Source organism: Pan paniscus, chromosome 1 (genome assembly GCF_029289425.2).
Source record: "Pan paniscus chromosome 1, NHGRI_mPanPan1-v2.0_pri, whole genome shotgun sequence".
In the NCBI taxonomy this organism is placed as follows: Eukaryota; Metazoa; Chordata; class Mammalia; order Primates; family Hominidae; genus Pan; species Pan paniscus.
The window spans coordinates 33,555,798-33,574,564 of record NC_073249.2 but is presented as its reverse complement, the minus strand read 5'-3'; the positions used below and the strand labels follow the sequence as shown (position 1 = coordinate 33,574,564).

At 35.5% G+C, this 18,767-nt stretch overlaps 1 protein-coding gene across 1 annotated transcript in view; it reads right to left on the bottom strand.

Annotated features, from left to right (window-relative positions):
* USH2A (usherin) overlaps positions 1-18,767 on the bottom strand; it is an 800,680-nt gene that overhangs the window by 207,519 nt on the left and 574,394 nt on the right. The window contains exons 45-47 of the mRNA XM_003814150.6: positions 15,880-16,089; positions 14,350-14,552; positions 8,064-8,176 (exon numbers count right to left, since the gene is read on the bottom strand). Of these exons, the coding sequence (XP_003814198.3) occupies positions 8,064-8,176; positions 14,350-14,552; positions 15,880-16,089 (526 nt within the window). The remainder of the gene's footprint in view (positions 1-8,063; positions 8,177-14,349; positions 14,553-15,879; positions 16,090-18,767) is intronic.

Sequence of the window (18,767 nt, the reverse complement as noted above, 5' to 3'; positions counted from 1 at the left end):
CATTGGAAGAAAGAAAACTGTGGTGGAGGGGTCTTCCCATGCAGGACATTATGGAATAAGCCCATTACAGCTTATCTCTCCCACTGATTACAACTCAATATCTGCACAAATTATATAAAGTAACTACCTGAGGACTCTGAAAAGTTAACAATAGCAGGCTGATCAGGAGGGGAGACAAAACTTTAAGAATGAATGTTACAGGGTGAGTTTCCCATTTTTTCTCCCCCTCCTTTACTTCCCATCTTTAACCCAAGGGCAGTATCAGTGTGAAACTGTGAACTAGGGAAGCAAAATCCTAGAGAAAGTAAATTTTTTCTGGCTAGAGTATCTAGAACAAAATGCCTTGCAAGCCAGAGAGTATAGGGAAAACCCCCATTTTTGTTTTGTTTTGTTTTGTTTTATTTTGTTTTGTCTTCTTTCTGCTGGGCCCTGCTCCGAGGATGATCAGAGCCAAGGAGCTGCACTGCGGCAGCTGTGGCCAAATTGGAATCTAAAGCCCCAAGGGGGGGAAAAATCTTTCTGTCCAGAGAAATCAGGAAATGGGGCCTCTATAGTCCAAAGAATGTGGGGGAAGTCCTTGTTATTTCTTTTTCTCGAATTCCTCTTACCTCATTGCCTAAGAACAACTCTAGTTATGCAAATTTGGAGGCAGGCTGGGAGGCAAACATTTCAAAAGAAATCATATCATTCTAGCCAAAAATCCAGGGAAGGAAGTCCAAAGGAGCTGGAAAGATGGGGGACATTTCAGAGAGAAGAAAGCTAGAAGCTAATTTTATGAATGAACGAACGCAAGTCCTGACTCAACTCCAAGCTGCACATTTATGGTTGCCTCACATGCATAGCCTATGCAAGCAGCACAGCGAAGATTTTGAGATCAGAACTATTACATAATTCTACAGCCAAATCCCAAATTAGCCATTGTGCAGACACAGAGTAGTAAAGCAAAGTTCATAGCTTTGCTATGCTACTTTATGAAAAAATAGGAACTGACTGTAGTCACTGGCAAAGGAAAACAGAATTTGGAGTCTGAAGCTAACCAGTTGGTAACCTGCTGAAAAAAGTAAATAAGAACTCTAACTTTCTTCAAAGGATTTTAACAGGAGTCAGATTTTTATAACCTAATATTCAAAATGTGAAGGAATCAATCGAAAAATCACCCAGAATTACACTAAGCAATTGAAAGCTGGAGTGGCTATATTAATATTAGACAAAATAAACTTAAGAACAAGGAAATTATCAGGAAGTAAAAGGGCTTATCATATAATGATAAAAGAGCCAGTTTATCAAGACATTAACAATCCTAAACATGTATGCACTTAATAATAAAACATCAAAATACATGAAGGAAAGACTAATAGATCTGAAGAAGAAATAGATAAAGCCACAATGACATTTGGAGACTTCAACACCATTCTCACAATAACTGATAAAACAAGCAGGCAGAAAATCAGTAAGTATATAGATGATCTGAACACCATTATCACTCAACTTGATCTAATTGACATTTACAAAACACTCTATCTGACAACAACAGACTGTACCTTCTCCTCAAGTGCACATCCATTCACTAAGATAGATCATATTCTGGGGCCCTGAAAAAACTGTAACTAATTTAAAAGAATTGGAATTCTAAAATTATGTTCTTAGATCATAATAGAATTAAACTAGAAACTCAGATAGAAACTTAGCTGAAAAATCCCCAAATACTTGGAAATTAAACAATCCCCTTGTAAATAATCCATGGGTTAAAGAAGTGTCAAGAGAAATTAAAATATATTTTGAACAAATGAAGTGCAATGCAACATTTCAAAATTTGTGAGCTTTATACCGAAGCAGGACTGAGAGAAAAGAAGAAAGGTCTCAAATCAATAATGAAAGTTTTCATCTTTAAGAAACTAGAGAAGGAATAGCAAGGCAAGAGGGAAGAAAACAATAGAGAGCAGAAATCACTGAAATGGAAAATAGAAAACAATGTAGATGATATAGAAAATAAATAAAGCCAAAAATGGTTCTTTGAAAAGATCTACAAAATTGATAAAACTCTAGGCTGAACAGAAAAACGGGGGCACTTACTACCAATATCAGAAATGAAAGAATAAAATCAGTTCCAACAAATTGTTGTTTGTAGTACCAACATACTACAAACAACTTCCTGCTAATAAATTTGACAAATTTGATTAAATTAACCTATTTTCTGCACCCACAAGATGACTCAACTCACTGGAGAATAAATTGCCAAATATCATACATTATTAAGGGAATTGAATTCCAAGTTAAAAAACCTTCCATCAAAGAAAAACTCCAGGCAAATATGGGTTTCACTGGTGAATTTTACCAAGATTTAAGAAATAATAACACTTTTGTACAATCTCTTCCACAAAATAGAAAAGAAGGAAATGCTTCCCAAGTTAGTATGAGACCAGAAATTACCATGATACCCAATCCAGGCAAAGGTATTACAAGAAAATCAAACACAGTCCAATATATTTTATGAACACAGATGAACATTTTCTATAAGATAATAGTATATTGCATCCCCCAATATATGAAGAAGAAAATATATCACAATGAAGTTGTGGTTATCCAGCGAATACAGACTAGTTCAATAATTTAAAATCAGTAAATATAATCCATCATAGTACAAATTTAAAATGTCAAAAAAGCATTTGACAAATTTCCATGTCCATTTATAATGAAAACTGTCAGCAAATTAAAAATAAAAAGTAAGTTCTTCAACGTGATAAAAGGCATGGCCAAAAATTTCATACATAACATCACATCTAAGGGTAAAAGACTGAAAGTTTTCTTTCAAAGATTGGGAACAAGTCAAGGATATGCTCTTATCACGTTATTAAACTATCCAGTGCAATAAGGCAGGAAAAAGAAATAAAAGACATACTGATTGGAAATGAAAAAAATAAACAGTTTCTCTTTGCAGAAGATCTATATAGACTAGGGAATTACAAAAAAGCTCTTAAGACTTATAAGGAGTTTAGCAAGTTTGCTGGATGTAAGCTCACTATTCCAAAATTAATTTGTTTCTACACACTAGCAACAATTGGATTTGAATTTGTTTTAAAGAAACATTAATAATAGCACCCCCCAAATAAGTAATTAGGTATAAATTTAATAAAATATGTGTAGTATTTGCATACTGGATTATATGAAACACTGATAAAATAAAGGAAAGAAGATGCAAATAAATGAGCAACAGTGTGTTCTTGAATCAGAACATTTGATATTAAGATGTCATTTCTCTACCAATTGATCCACAAATTCAATGCAGTTCTAATCAAAATCACATGTTTTGTAGATATCAATGATCTGTTTCTGAAATTTATATGGACAGGCAAAGTAGTGAGAAAGGCCAAAATGATTTTTATAAAGGTCAAAGTTGGAGGACTCATACAATGTGATTTGACAGCTTACTATAGAGCTGTAGTAATCAAGACTGTGTGATATTGGTATAGACATACATATTGATAAACTGAACATAAAAGAGAGTCCAAAAATGGCCTACAAAACGTGTTTAAATTGATTTTTGACAAAAATCTAAAAATATTCAATAAAGAAAAGATAATCTTTCCAAAAATTTTGTTGATACTATTAAATGCTTACATGCCAAAAAAAATTAACCTTGACTCATGCCTCAGTGCATATAAAAATTAACACAAAACCAATCATAGACATAAATTCAACATGTAAACATACAAATGTTCTAGGAAATAGACAAGAGAAAGTCTCTGTGACCTTAATTCAAGCAAGAAGTTCTTAGATAAAATACCAGATGCACAAACCGTAAAGGAAAAAGTAACAAATCTAACTCTCTTGAAAGTTAAAACTCTTTCTCTTAAAAACAGACAAATAAGATAATTGAAAACAAATCATAAGGTAGAGAAGAAATATCTGTAAATCACATATGTGACAAAAACTCAAATCCAAAATATATTTAAAAAATTTTCAAAACTCAAAAAATAAGAAAACAAAGAATCTAATTAACAAATTTGCAAAAGATTTGGAGATACCGTTTCCCAGAGTAAACAAATGCCAAAGTGCATGCAAAAAGCAATTGCAAAGCTTATCGGTATCATTAGTCATTAGGGAAAATGTAATTTAAGACCATAATAACACACCACAAACATCTATTAAAATGACTATTTAAAAAATAAGAGGAAAACACCTCATAGTATCTCAAGTACCAGCAAAAATGTAGAGCAACTTGAACTCTCATACAATGCTAGTAGGAATGAAAGATGTTACAGTCACTTTGTAAATCAGTCTGGCAGTTTCTTTATGACTCAGCAATCCAACTCCTGGGTATTTACCCAAATGAAATGAAAATATATCTTCACACAAAAACCTGTATATAGATGTTTTATAGCAACTTTAATTGTGGTCACGGAGAACTGAAAATTATCCAAACTGTGCACAAACTGTAGAACTTTCATATAATGGAATCTTACTCAGCAACAAAAACTGACAACTACTAGTATGTATACAACTGCTAGTATGTATACAATAAGATGGACAAATCTTAAATGCATTATGCTAACTAAAAGAAGCCATTTGAATGGCTACATATTATGTGATCCATTTACATGACAATATGGAAAAGGCAGAATTATACATAACAAAACATGGCAGTGTTTGCTTAGTTTTAGGAAGGGTAGAAGAGGGGTTAGCAATAAAGGAGACCGACATCATGATGCTGCTTCATATCTTGATTGTGGTAGTGTCTGTTCTTCCTGGCAGCTTTTTGGATGTACTTTTTAAACATGGTACTCTGCAATTTCCTGATAATATCCCTTTATATGTAATCACTTTTTAGTCATATTGTTGGTATCCAGGGAATCTTTTGATCTGCACAGTAGTACATTGGTTCTGGGATATTTTCTTGTCTTTTTTTTTTTTTTATTTTTCTCCCTCTTTTCCTTTGATTCTCTTTCGAAGCTCTTATTATTCAAATATCAGACTTCCTGGATGCTCTCTATTGTTTTTTCTTTCTCTCTCTCTCTTTTAAATCTTTGTGTTTCATTGCATTTTCAGAGACATTCCCTTGAACTTTCTTCAGAAGTTTCAATTCAGCTTTTCACCCTTTTAATTTCCATGAGGTTTTCTCCTCGTTGGTTATTTATTTATTTTTTATGCTGGTTTTGTTTTATGGTTAGAGAATTTTCTTTTATCTGTCTGAGGCTATAATTTTTTTTTCCTCACCTGCATTGTCTCTGAATCTATTGTATCATGTCTTTTGTTTATTTTGGTCCCCTTTTTATCTTTAAGAGTGATGCACCAAAAAAAAAAAAAAAAAAAAAAGCCGACTAAAAGCTTTATAGGTAGGTGAGCCTTGTTGATTGGCATACTTCCCTACTGGGTGACCAGAGGACAAGTTGTTTTTACTGTTAGGGATCCCTATATGCTATTATCTGGAGGTATTTTTTTTGAGATCATTCTTTTTTTTCTAGAAAACTATGTTCAGTTTCCTATCTGGAGGTGTTTATGACGTGTCTACTTGCTTTTGAGGGCAGAACTGGGAAACTTAGCCAAAAAGCCCACCATTCAGGTTGTAGTCTCACTTTATCACTGTTTTTACTTCTGTGTCTCATCTCAGCTCCCCTCTGCCTAGTAGCCCTCAGTTTCTCCAGAGAATAAATGTCTAATCTCCTGGTCGGTGGACTTTGTCATGTGGAGGAAGAGAAATAGACCCCTGGATGCACAGCAAAGATGCAAGAGACCTGGGATTCCAAACACTTATTTGTTAACAGTTGTGTCTCACCCCATGATTTCAGCTTTAAACCTTACCCTCTCTCCTCCTCTTTACATCCTTAAAACTTCTAAGTGCTCAGCCTCTCCAGTTCGCTGTGGAAAAAACAGTTTGTTTCCTGTCATTATTGTCTTTTGTCAACCAATATTTTGGTTGTAAATTTCTCCACTGTATTAAATCATTTGCTTCTTTCTGACAAATATTGCTTACAAAATTGTGTTGCAGTCTCTTTTCTGTTGTTGTCTCCTCTCTCACTTTCCTTGTTCTTGTTGTATAATACTCTTTTTAATGTTTCTGTCATCAATTTAATGTATTTGGATACAAGCAATTTTTAATAGCAACTAAAAATATTTGTCCTCTGTTATTATGTGCAATAATCTTCTTAAAGGAAAAAAAACCTAGAGACACAGTCACATTTGTTCCATTTCTTATAAAGCTTAGATGTTATTTTTAGTTATAAATAAATATGTACTATGAGGCATATTCTGTTACGTCATTCACATGGGCTTGAGTCATGGGGATGCCAGCAGACAAGAATTTGAAAACATCCACCCACCTAACTATAATTCTTCCTTGAGCTTTTCAAGACTTAAGTCAAATGTCACATCTTCCATGATGCCTTCACTGATAATTCTGGGTAAAGTTTGCTATTTTTCTCTTTATGTTTTTGCACATCTAAACCTCTTATTATAGTGTTTTTTACATTGTTCTATAAACATTTATTTAGGGGAGTATCTTCCACAGTGGACTGGAACTTTGCAAATTTAGAATCATGTCTTATGCTCTTTTGTATTACTTTTGCCTTCTATGTGTGTGTATATATATATATATATATATATATATATATATATATTTTTTTTTTTTTTTTTTTTTTTTTTTTTTTTTGTGAGACAGAGTATCGGTCTGTCGCCCAGGCTGGAGTGCAGTGGCGTGATCTCGGCTCACTCCAAGTTCCACCTCCCAGGTTCACGCCATTCTCCTGCCTCAGCCTCCTGAGTAGCTGGGACTACAGGTGCCTGCCACCACGCCCTGCTAATTTTTTGTATTTTTAGTAGAGACAGGGTTTCACCGTGTTAGCCAGGATGGTCTCGATCTCCTGACCTCGTGATCCGCCCACCTTGGCCTCCCAAAGTGCTGGGATTACAGGCGTGAACTACCACGCCCCACCTTGCCTTCTATATTATTATAGCCACAGATGTGTTTGCTAAAGAATAAAGGTCTCTAACGCCCATTTAATATGACTATTTCCTCCCTGCATAGTAGATAATACTGTGAATAGGTTGGGGGATATCTGCTGGGGGGATTATAAACTAATTAGTATGCCAAAAATTAAATCAGTATCTGTCATGTGTTTGATAGAAGATATACTCAAGCAGACAAGATATGATTATTGCCACGAACAGCTAACAGTCCGGTTAGTTGAATTTTTCTAATTATTTTAACCATTGGTTGCCAAAACCAGTACTAATTTTTTGAACTGATTTAAGATCCAGAAATTTCAACATGTCATAGAGGAATCCTTCAGAATTGAAACATTAATAATAGACTGATTATTTCAGTGTGTGTATGTGTCTGTGTGTGTGTGTGTGTTGTTTGTATGTGTAAGAGAAGGGTGATTCATTTGGCTTAAGCAAAAAGTATAATGTGAAAGCACTAAGATTTCTTTTCCCAGCCTCAACTTGATACAAACGGATGAACAATTTACCATCTTATTTTCAGCTTTGGAAACAATACCAAATATTATTATTATTGTTGTCGTTACTAATTATGAATTATAAAGAGACTCGCTTTCAAACTATGGTCATTTCTCAGCAACAAAAGAATAAAGAAAAATAAAGTGATTCTACCAAGAAGCTGACAAAATTGGTGATGCTTATCTAAACATTATCTGCCCTACTAATTTTACAGATTTCTAGCTTTAGGGCACTCTGATGTATATAAATCAATTTTTTTTCAAAAAGATTAAGTTAGAAGGTAGTCATTACAATTAAGCTTGTATTATGCTCCGCAAAAGGATTCACTAAAGGACACATTCAAATAAGGAGACATGTATTTCAAGTATTTGCTTACAGGTTACTAAATAAGAAATCTGAGGCTGGGCAATCAGGGAAATTAAAGATTAAATGCCATTGGATGTCCAGTGAAGATTAATATCTGTGAAATAATACAAAAATTTGATTTACAAACATACTTATAATAACCCATTAAATGAGATTGTCATGGCTGAGAGGATACCTTTGATTTTTATTTTCATTTCTTCTGATCAGAGTTCCTTAGATTTAACTGGCACAAAATTTTGTACCTTGAAGTGATGCCACGAATTGTGGGTGTTGGTATATCACTTGGAGTGTCTTCCACAGTGGTGATTTGGGTTCCATTGCTTTTCACGCAGGCATATATTGTGCAGACTTCAACCTGCAAACATTAGTTTAGAAAAAATAAATGCAACCATTTTTGAAATACTTACTAACAATAGTCTGAATCCCACCTTCCCTCATTTCACATGAATCTCTTGTATTTCTCTATAGCCTCTTGAGGTTTAATCAATATTCATTTTTGATGTTAACTGACTCCAAAGGAATGAGCTCAGAGGAAGGTACAGAATTGGGATCAAGATAATTGATTTAGTAATGGGAATGATGATGTTTACTCTCTGGTTGCAACTATTCACAAAGAGAAAGATACATTAATCTACTCAAGAGCATAGTCAAGGAATGGAAGATGCCCAAGTGACAGTTTGCAAGCATAATAGGTTATCACTGCTCACTGTTCTCTAAATCTATAACTAAGTAGTGTAATGATGGTATCTTCTGGAAGTCTTGACACTGTAAAACAAATAGCCTAAATGCTAATGTCTAATGGAGGAAAAATGAGGCCTAGAGAAGCCTTCCAATATGGCTGAGGTATTTTATATCCATTTGTTCCAGATGCAATTGTATTTTTACCTTAATCACAGCAGAAAATCATCATTCATCCCTTTAATTCTGCCACCTAATCTGAATAAAAACCGAGGAGGGTGGAATAACTGAAGATTAGAAATGGGGTTCATCAAGCATTAGTCACACAAAAGGAACACGTTAACCAAGAGGGAGGAGAGAGAAATGAATATGCAAAAGATTGGGAACATCTACAAAGCGATATCATTCTGCTCTCAATTAAAGGATAAACCAAAGAGAAACTGTACTTTTTACAGTGCTAATTTACTTTAAGCATCTAATATATAAATGGAGAAGGCAAGCTAGGTACTGATGAATCTTAAACATTAATTCCGAGCTTTTATGTGAAACAGTTCTCTGTTCCTTTGGTGGTTGAGGAAAGGCAAATGGGATTCTTGTATTTACTAGATATGCTATTTTATTCATAGGGTACCTAAATGTTAGTTGAGGCATAGGTTCATAATGCTGTATGAGTTGTGTTACTTATTGATGCCATATAGTCTTTTGAGGTATTAATAGTGGATATTTAAACACTATCAAGGGCCTACATTCTGAGCATGTCCAATTAAATCTGAAATAAAGGCAGATGAACTTAAAATATAATGCTGTAATATAATTAATGAAAATGAACTTTATACATATTGGAAAAATTTGATTCTATGATACATGAGATAACTCAGAATCAATTCAACGGAATTTATTATGTATCTAATATGTGCCAAATATTATAATGGATATATGCACAAATAATCGTACTGATTCCTCATAACTCCATTTAAACAAATTTGCAGAGAAGCCAGGGAATATTGTCAAGCTGGTGAGATTTGGGATATCTGAGCTGTTCTCCACTGTACCCTACTGGCTTCTCATCTAAATGTTAAACATCACTTTAAGCTCTAAACTACTTAGGTATATTCAAATGTTTCTCCAGAAAACATTTCTTTTGATTCATTGGTCAAAGGAAAATGACCAATGACTACTGCTCGTAGCCAGATGATTATATATGTTTTAACCTCAAATGTTAGAGAAATGTGCCAATATTTTTTTATTCTTACTAATGTTAACATTCCAAGTCTCCATTTTGGGACCTATTTCTAGTGCTAAAACTATACTGTATAACATGTGAATGAAACACAAATATAAAGCTTACTGTATTTCTATTAAAAAGAGGTAAAACTGAATAAAAATGAAATTATTATTTCTTTGTAAAAGGGACATATAAAGGGATTATTCAAAAAGTAGATACTTGGCTGGGTGCAGTGGCTTACACCTGTAATTCCAGCAGTGTGGGAAGCTTAGGCAGGCGGATCACCTGAGGTCAGGAGTTTGATACCAGCCTGGTCAACATGGTGAAACCCTGTCTCTACTGAAAATACACACAAAAGAATAACCTGGTGTGGTGGTGGGCACCTGGAATCCTAGGTACTTGGGAGGCTGAGGCACGAGAATCTCTTGATTCCAGGAGGCAGAGGTTGCAGTGAGCCGAGATCGTGCCAATGCACTCCAATGTGGGTGATGAGAGTGAGACTCTGTCTCAAAAAAAAAAAAAAAAAAAAGTACATACTTGAGTGTGTTACGTGCTTTAAAATCAATAGCTATTTTACAGATGGGGTTAGCATAGAGAACCTTAATTCTAAAGTATTAGGCATTCCATTTAAATGCTTATTTTAAATGAAACTAAATCACCTTTGACATCGTAATGAAAATCACTGAAATTTGATGTTCAAATTTCCAGAAATGCAACAGCTATATCAAGTACAGTATTCTTGGACTGCAAAAAGCTTCACAAAAAATATAGTAATCAGGAATAAGAATATCTTAGGCACTAATAACAAAATTCTATTATTGGATTCTACTTTGGTCTTTTGTATTTTCATCTGTTTCCACTCTCCTCAGGCTACCAGAAGAGGAGGCTTTATACCTACTGGCTTGAGTTATTTATACCTGACGCAAACCAGTAGTGGTATAAATAAAGCCTTTTCCATAGAATAGGCCTTAAACACTTTTAAACGTTAACTCTTGATCCAGAGTCAGAAAGCTGAGCTGCACATGCATGCACAGCACACAGTGTTCTCACTTCTAGGTTGTGTGTTTCGAGTCTTGGTAAAGCAAATGAATAAGGTGCCTTTTGAAAACTCAGCTTTCCCGAACACTGGTCAAAAGAAGACAATACAGCAAATCCTCCATCACCTTCCTGTGTTAGCCTTTTTTATATAGCTATATTTCTAATTTATTTGGAGCATGATTTCTATTTTATAATTTGGCCTATGGTCTACCTGCATACATGGACTCACCATAAGAATCATGAACATAAACATCAGTCCACATATTCCATGCTAAGACAACTCAGGTAGTCTATGGGAATCATGGTGTGCAATGAAAACAAACCACTGCTTAAGAAAATCAGAGAGGACACAAATGGAAAAACATTCCATGCTCATGGATAGGAAGAATAAATATCATGAAAATGGCCATATTGCCCAAAGTAATTAATAGATTCAATGATATTCCCATTAAACTACCAATGACATTCTTCACAAAATTAGAAAAAACTACTTTAAAGTTCATATGGAACCAAAAAAGAGCCTGTATAGCCAAGACAATCATAAGCAAAAAGAACAAAGCTGGAGGCATCACACTACCTGACTTTAGGCTATACTACAAGGCTACAGTAACCAAAACAGCATGGTACTGGTACAAAAACAGACACGTGGACCAATGGAACGGAATAGAGATCTCAGAAATAAGACTGCACATTTACCACTATCTGATCTTCGACAAACCTGACAAAAACAAGCAGTGGGGAAAGGATTCCCTATTTAATAAATGGTACTGGAAAAACTGGCTAGCCATATGCAGAAAATTGAAACTGGATCCCTTCCTTACATCTTATACAAAAAGTAACTCAAGATGGATTAAAGACTTAAATGTAAAACCCAAAACTATAAAAATCCTAGAAGAAAACCCAGGCAATACCATTCAGGACATAGGCACAGGCAAACATTTCATGACTAAAACATCAAAAACAATTGCAACAAAAGCAAAAATTGACAAATGGGATCTAATTAAACTAAAGAGCTTCTGCATAGCAACAGAAACTATCATCAGAGTGAACAGGCAACCTACAGAATGGGAGAAAATTTTTGCAATCTATCCATCTGACAAAGGTTTAATATCTAGAATCTATAAGAAACTTAAACAAATTTGCAAGAAAAAACAACCCCATCAAAAAAAGTGGGCAAAGGATATGAACAGACACGTCTCCAAAGAAGAATTTATGCGGCCAACAAACATATAAAGCTTACTATATTTATATTAGAAAGAGGTAAAACTGAATAAAAATGAAATTATTATTTCTTTGTAAAAGGGACATATAAAGGGATTATTCAAAAAGTAGATACTTGGCTGGGTGCAGTGGCTCACACCTGTAATCCCAGCACTGTGGGAAGCTTAGGCAGGTGGATCACTTGAGGTCAGGAGTTTGATACCAGCCTGGTCAACATGGTGAAACCCTGTCTCTACTGAAAATACATACAAAAGAATAACCTGGTGTGGTGGTGGGCACCTGGAGCTCAACATAACTGATCATTAGAGAAATGCACATCAAAACCACAATGAGATACCATTTCATGCCAGTCAGAATGGTGATTATTAAAAAGTCAAGAAACAACAGATGCTGGTGAAGCTGTGGAGAAATAGAAGGGCTTTTACACTGTTGGTGGGAATGTAAATTAGTTCAACCATTGTGAAAGACAGTGTGGTGGGTCCTCAAAGACCTAGGACCAGAAACACCATTAGACCCAGGCATCCCATTACTGGGTATATACCCAAAGAAATATAAATCATTCTATTATGAAGATACATGCACATATATGTTCATTGCAGCACTATTAACAATAGCAATGACATGGAATCAACCCAAATGTCCATCAATTATAGACTGGATAAAGAAAATGTGGTACATATACACCATGGAATACCATGCAGCCATAAAAAGGAATGAGATCATGTCCCTTACAGGGACATAGATGGAGCTGGAAGCCATTATCCTCAGCAAACTAACACAGGAACAGAAAAACAAACATCACATGTTCTCACTTATAAGTAGGAGCTGTACAGTGAGAACACATGGACACAGCAAGGGGAACAACACACACTGGGGCCTGTTGGGGGGGCATCAGGGGAGGGAGATCATCAGAATAAATAGCTAATAATACATGTACAGGTAAATACCTGGTAGATGGGTTGTTAGGTGCAGCAAACCACCATGGCATACGTTTACCTAGGTAACAAACCTACATGTCCTGAACACATATCCAGGAACTTAAAATAAAATACATTTAAATGAAAAAAAAAAGAAAAATAATTAATGTACCTTTCTTCTTTATTCAAAGATATTTTTATTTGGTTTTCTTAGGAAGCTAGGTCTGTGAGTCACAGTAGGGGAGACTAAAGTGTTGGTTGTAGCCAGATGATTATATGTCTTAACCTCAAATGTCAGGAAAAGGAGATGGAAACCTGAATGAGGTAGTACTATTAAATGGATAGAACCAGTAAAAAGTTTCTGTGGTCATATAAAATTTCTGTGCTTAATATCTTCTGAAAATTATCTTATGAAGCTCTTATGACTTTTAGAAGTAGCATAGTTTATTAAAAAATTTTGTAAATTGCAAGCTTTCTCTAAATGTGGGGTTTCTGAAATACTCTGATTTTTTTTTATCACTCATTTGCACATTTAGCCTTGTTATCTTTTATGGCTTGGTACTCCAACAAGATTTCCAATTCCGTGAAGATAAGTTCCTTGTTTTATATGCCTTAGTATTCCCTATACTTTTTCTACTTTTAAGGCCAGTAGCCCCTGAAGAAGTCTATGAATTTGACTTCAAGTGATCAGTGCACTTTCTGAAATTATGTGTTAAATTTTGTCATACAAGTGCATAAATATTTTTCTAAGGCAGAGTACACTGACTTCATAAGATTCTCAAAGAAGTCCAAGGGCAAAAAATTTTAACCACAATTGCTCTCACATATGCGGAGAACATTGAACATTTTTTGAGTGATGAATAAATATATTTCTTTCACCTTCAGATAAAACCTTTTAATATTTTTTGTCTGCTATATTTTTTATATGTGTCTTCCTGTTGCATTCAGAATCACAGAATGCTAGAGGTGGCTAGAATGTTTGAAGACATCTAGTCCATTGCCCTTACAAAAGAGGAAATTGACACCAAGTGAAGTTTCATAACTTCTCTGGAGATATTAAATTAGTAAATAGGAGAAATGGGAAGAGAAAAAAACATCTCCACATTTACAAACTGATTCTGATTTTGATTTCAGTAAAAGATCCTGGGAAAAGGTAAGCTGCTTAACAAGATTTATTTAGAATACATGATTAGCTTCATTTTGCCAGTGAGAATTTCATCACCATCCTCATCACCATCGTTTTCCATGTTATCATTATCTTCTCTCCAGAGACTCACGTTTGCCTACAGCACACAGATTTAATTCTGATCAATTTCCCTTCTCTCTTTTCCCTTCCCCACCAAAGAAATAATCTGTAACCAAGACAGAAGATATCCACTTGAAGACATAGCCTGGCATGTTTTATTTAACATATCCATAAGCCTAACCATCAAAAAACAATGTTCTAACCTGAATGTCATAGATAGTGAAGGGAGACAGGTCTCTCAGAATAAACGACCCAGGCACATTCATTCCAGTCTTGTAGAGCTTATTATTTACATAGATAGAATACTCAGTGACAACACCATTTGGGTTTGAAGGAGATGTCCAGATGACACGTACAGCTGTACTGTTGATGATGACAACCTCTGGAGGAAGCATGCCCTGAGGCTCTAGAATTAAAGGAAGAAACTGAATAAACTCCAGCTGTCTCTGAAAAAGCACATGTTAAGCTAAATGCAGATTAGTATTTAGGTTTAGCAAAGGGTTCCTCGCTTATCTGCTTTTCCCTGATGAAGTTATCACAGTCTGTAGTCCTCTGTAAATTGGCTTATTATACTCTCAGTTAGAAACCATAAGAATTGGTGGTAAAATGCTTTATACCACCAGCATAGTGCTAATCTTCAATACTATGTGACCAGTGGGATATGATGATAAATTATTCACCCATCTGCACCACTAACACTTATCTATTTTTTGTCTTTTTTCCATCCTTTCACTCTATACCTTCAAGGTGCAGGGGAGGGAGGGAAGGAAATAAAATTTGCTCCTTGAGCAAAAAATAAAACTCAAATACAACGAGGCTGGTGGAACGTGAAAAATCATTTGATGTTACTAGCTTGTAACTCAAGCAATATGAAGCAATAATGCAATATTGTCATTATGTAAATGATTTTGAATGTTGATTACCATAGGTAATGATGAAATCTAACATAAGAAAAAAATCTTGCTTAGCGTTAAATTGCATAATTATTCAAGCATGTCAGAAATAACTATGCGAAGACCTATTTTTATCATAAGAACCCATCTTAACTAGTTGAAGAATTGTCCTTGTGATCTACCCTATTTTATAAACAAAAGGTGCCGACCTTTGGCACCACAAAGGGAAATGGGTTCCACACTTAAAGAGCTCTGCTAATGACCTGGAACACTTGCTTGGGAGGTAATGATATTATAATGTTTATAATGAGACTTTATAAAGCCAAAAAGATTAGAAAGACCATTCCAAACACATTTCAGATTCACAAGTTGCTTCCCTTGCTTCCTCCCCCTTGCTAACTGGCTTAGAAATGAGTCACAGGCAATTTTTCTCAGTGGCTGAACTTCCACCTACCATTTCTGGTGACTCAGGGAGGGCTCTCACTGTGTTTGGCTGTCGTTTTGAAAAACGCACTGCTTCTGAGGGCAAATCTTAAAAAAAAAAGTTTCTAAATGTCACCATTTATTGATGTGAACTCAGCTCTAAAATAAGTATACACTGAAAAGAACAGGAACAAACCGGGCTAATATCTCATTATTAGAGCTTGTGCTTCTGTCTCAATGGGACTGCTTATTGATCTGCTACTGATGACAGTGAGCACTTAAGCATTTTAGCCTCCACCCCCTTCCCTCCCACACCGGAAATTTTATAATGGAGGGATGACTGATCTCAACCCCGGCAAGAATCAATCAATTCCATTCGCATCTCTGAGGCAAATATCCTTTAGAATCTGGACTCACCCCCATCGCAAGTGGTTGCATGAAGTCCTGCACTGTTGATGATGTGGACTCCATTGAAGACAGAGATAAAGATCCAATACTCTGTGTTTGGCTTTAGGTGGCCAATGACATGAGAGTTTACATCTGGCAAGATTTTTAGAGAGTCGTTTGAGGTAGCAGAACTCCAGAAAAGTGTGTAATATTCAACTTCACCTTGTAGGTCTTGAACAGCTGTCAACAATAAATGCAGGACATGGTGAATGTAGCTGAGGCTTTCAGGGGAAAAAAAAATTCTATCATTAGCTTTCTAGAATGAGAAAGAAAAGAAGCTTAGAGAGCCTTTGTTTTGGAAATGTTAAAAAAAGCTTATGAGATCTCCTTTTTGGTGGTGCTGGTGGTGATAGTTTTTATTTTATTTATTTATTTTTGAGACAGAGTCTCGCTCTGTCACTCAGGCTGGAGTGCAGTGGTGCAATCTTGGCTCACTGCAGCCTTGACGTCTTGGGCTCAAGCGATCCTCCTGCTTCAGCCTTCCAAGTAGCTGGGACTACAGGCTCAGGCCATCACACTAGTTAATTTTTATCAGTGTTTTGTAGACACAGGGTCTTGCTATGTTTCCCAGGCTGGCCTCAAACTTCTGGCCTCAAGTGATTCACCCACCTCAGCCTCCCAGACTGTTGGGATTAGAGGTATGAACAACTGCATCTGGGCAGTTTTTATTTTTTAATAATTTGTTTTTTTTTCCCAATCCCATAATTAATTGCAGTCTTATATAGGAATACGAGTCTCATAAAAGTCTCATCTTTTTAATTTCCTTTAAATATTTTAATTTTGCTACTTATAATTATTCAATGAATCATCAGAACTTTGATATAACACTTATGAAAGGAAACTAAGATGAAAATGAAAGTACACAATACATAGAACAACTTCTGCTCATAAGTAACATAATCCTAGAGAGAAGACTAGGCTAATACAAATAAGAGCATTTCCTGACACAGATCCTAGAGACATTTTTTTAACTTGCTAACAACATTCGCTAACTGATACCTAGAAGGATGCTTAGAAAGATATCCTTTTATATACATTGTCAATGTAGCAGGGCTACATAGCATGCTCCCCTTAAGGACTGGCTCAGGATAATACTTAAATTTTTATCAGGGCTCTCATCCTTCTCTTCTAGTTAAATGTGTTTCTATAATGTAGAGAAGCCTTTAAAAGATACCAAAATCAATCACTAACTGTCTTGCAAATATAACTCATCAATTCTTCAACCCTTATCCTTTCAAAGACCACTCTATTATTTTTTCTCCTCTTCCTCCCAATTTATCCATTCTTTTCCTTAGGCTCTGCTTCTCATTATCTGCCCACAATGATTCTTTAACAAGAGAACATGAAAACAGCCATATTTTCTTAGGTAGGAAGTATTATGCTGCTCTACTTACATCAATATTATTTTCAGAGACTTTTAAGCAGAAACGATTACCTTTGTTTGTTAGGATGGGGGTGGAGTGTTGGCTTACAAGCCTTCTGAAATTTCATGTCAAATTATGCATCAAAAATTGCTCAGGCCGGGCACAGTGGCTGACACCTGTAATCCCAGTACTTTATGAGGCTGAGATCACTTGAGCTCAGGAGTTCGAGACCAGCCTGGGAAACATGGCAATACCCCATCTCTACATGAAACACAAAAACTAACCAGGTGTGATGGCACACACCTGTAGTCCCAGCTACTCAGGAAGCTGAGGCAGTAGGATGGCTTGAGCTCAGGAGGCAGAGGTTGTGGTGAGCTGAGATCGTGCCACTGCACTCCAGGCTGGACAACAGAATGAGACCATGTCTCAGGAAAAAAAAAAAGAAGAAAAGTTAAACAGCATTAGTCCAAGGATTGGGAGGAAAAAGTGGCATTTCTCCTTATGGCTATTGAAGTCCAATTTCACTTATATGTGAGATCCCAGCATATGGCCATATAAAGTAATATAGCTTTGAGAATAGTATGTTTCTTTAAAGGACCCCTTTACATTAAAGTCTTGGTGATTTTGCATAAAAACTGAATACTAGGTTTTTCTTTTTGTTTTTCCTAAATACACTACTGCTTTCACTTTAGCTCTAGAAATAGTTAAAAGGGTATGATGTGCCAGTGTAGTTGGAAGAGTTTGTATTGGAAGACCTTTAGCAATTAATATGGAAAATTCTGGGTTTTGCAGTGTTTCTTTCCTCTGATGTCACAAAAATGTAAGCACATGCAATAATGAGGTCATTATTGATCATCGGCAGGAACTGACTATTAAAATCCCTTAACATTTTCCTGAATGATAATATTCGTCAAGTACAGCAAAGCCATGGGTGTAGTGAGTGCAAACGTTTCTTCTGTTACTAGCATCATTTTCTACTGGCTCACAGCATTACTTATTACTCATTAATTTGTGGCTGCTATGGTATAATGCAAAGTGTACTAGATTTGTAGTTTATGTTGAATTTTAGTTTGTTAAGTGAGCAGGCTGATTATAAAGTCAAGCCCTAAAGATATAATATTAATGAAATGCTTTCAAACTTCACTTACATATATAAATTGATTTCACTTGGGTTATTAAATGTGCCTGTTATCTGCACTATCAAGTTCCAATTAATATACCTATACCTATGTAGATATATTAAATATATTTCCACTAGCACAAGTTCAAGATGAGCAAAGATCACATGTCAATGTCTGGATGAGACCCCATTAAATGTCCTTTCTTAGCCATGCACCGTATGCCAATCCCTCTGAAACAGAACAGAACCTAGGACAACAGGAAAAGACGGTGATTCTGTTCCATTGTTTATGTCTTACTGCATGATATGGAGGCTCTTGAGAACAGAAACAGGCAGCATTTCTGGGTAACAAGTACCGGATTTCTGGCCTATTC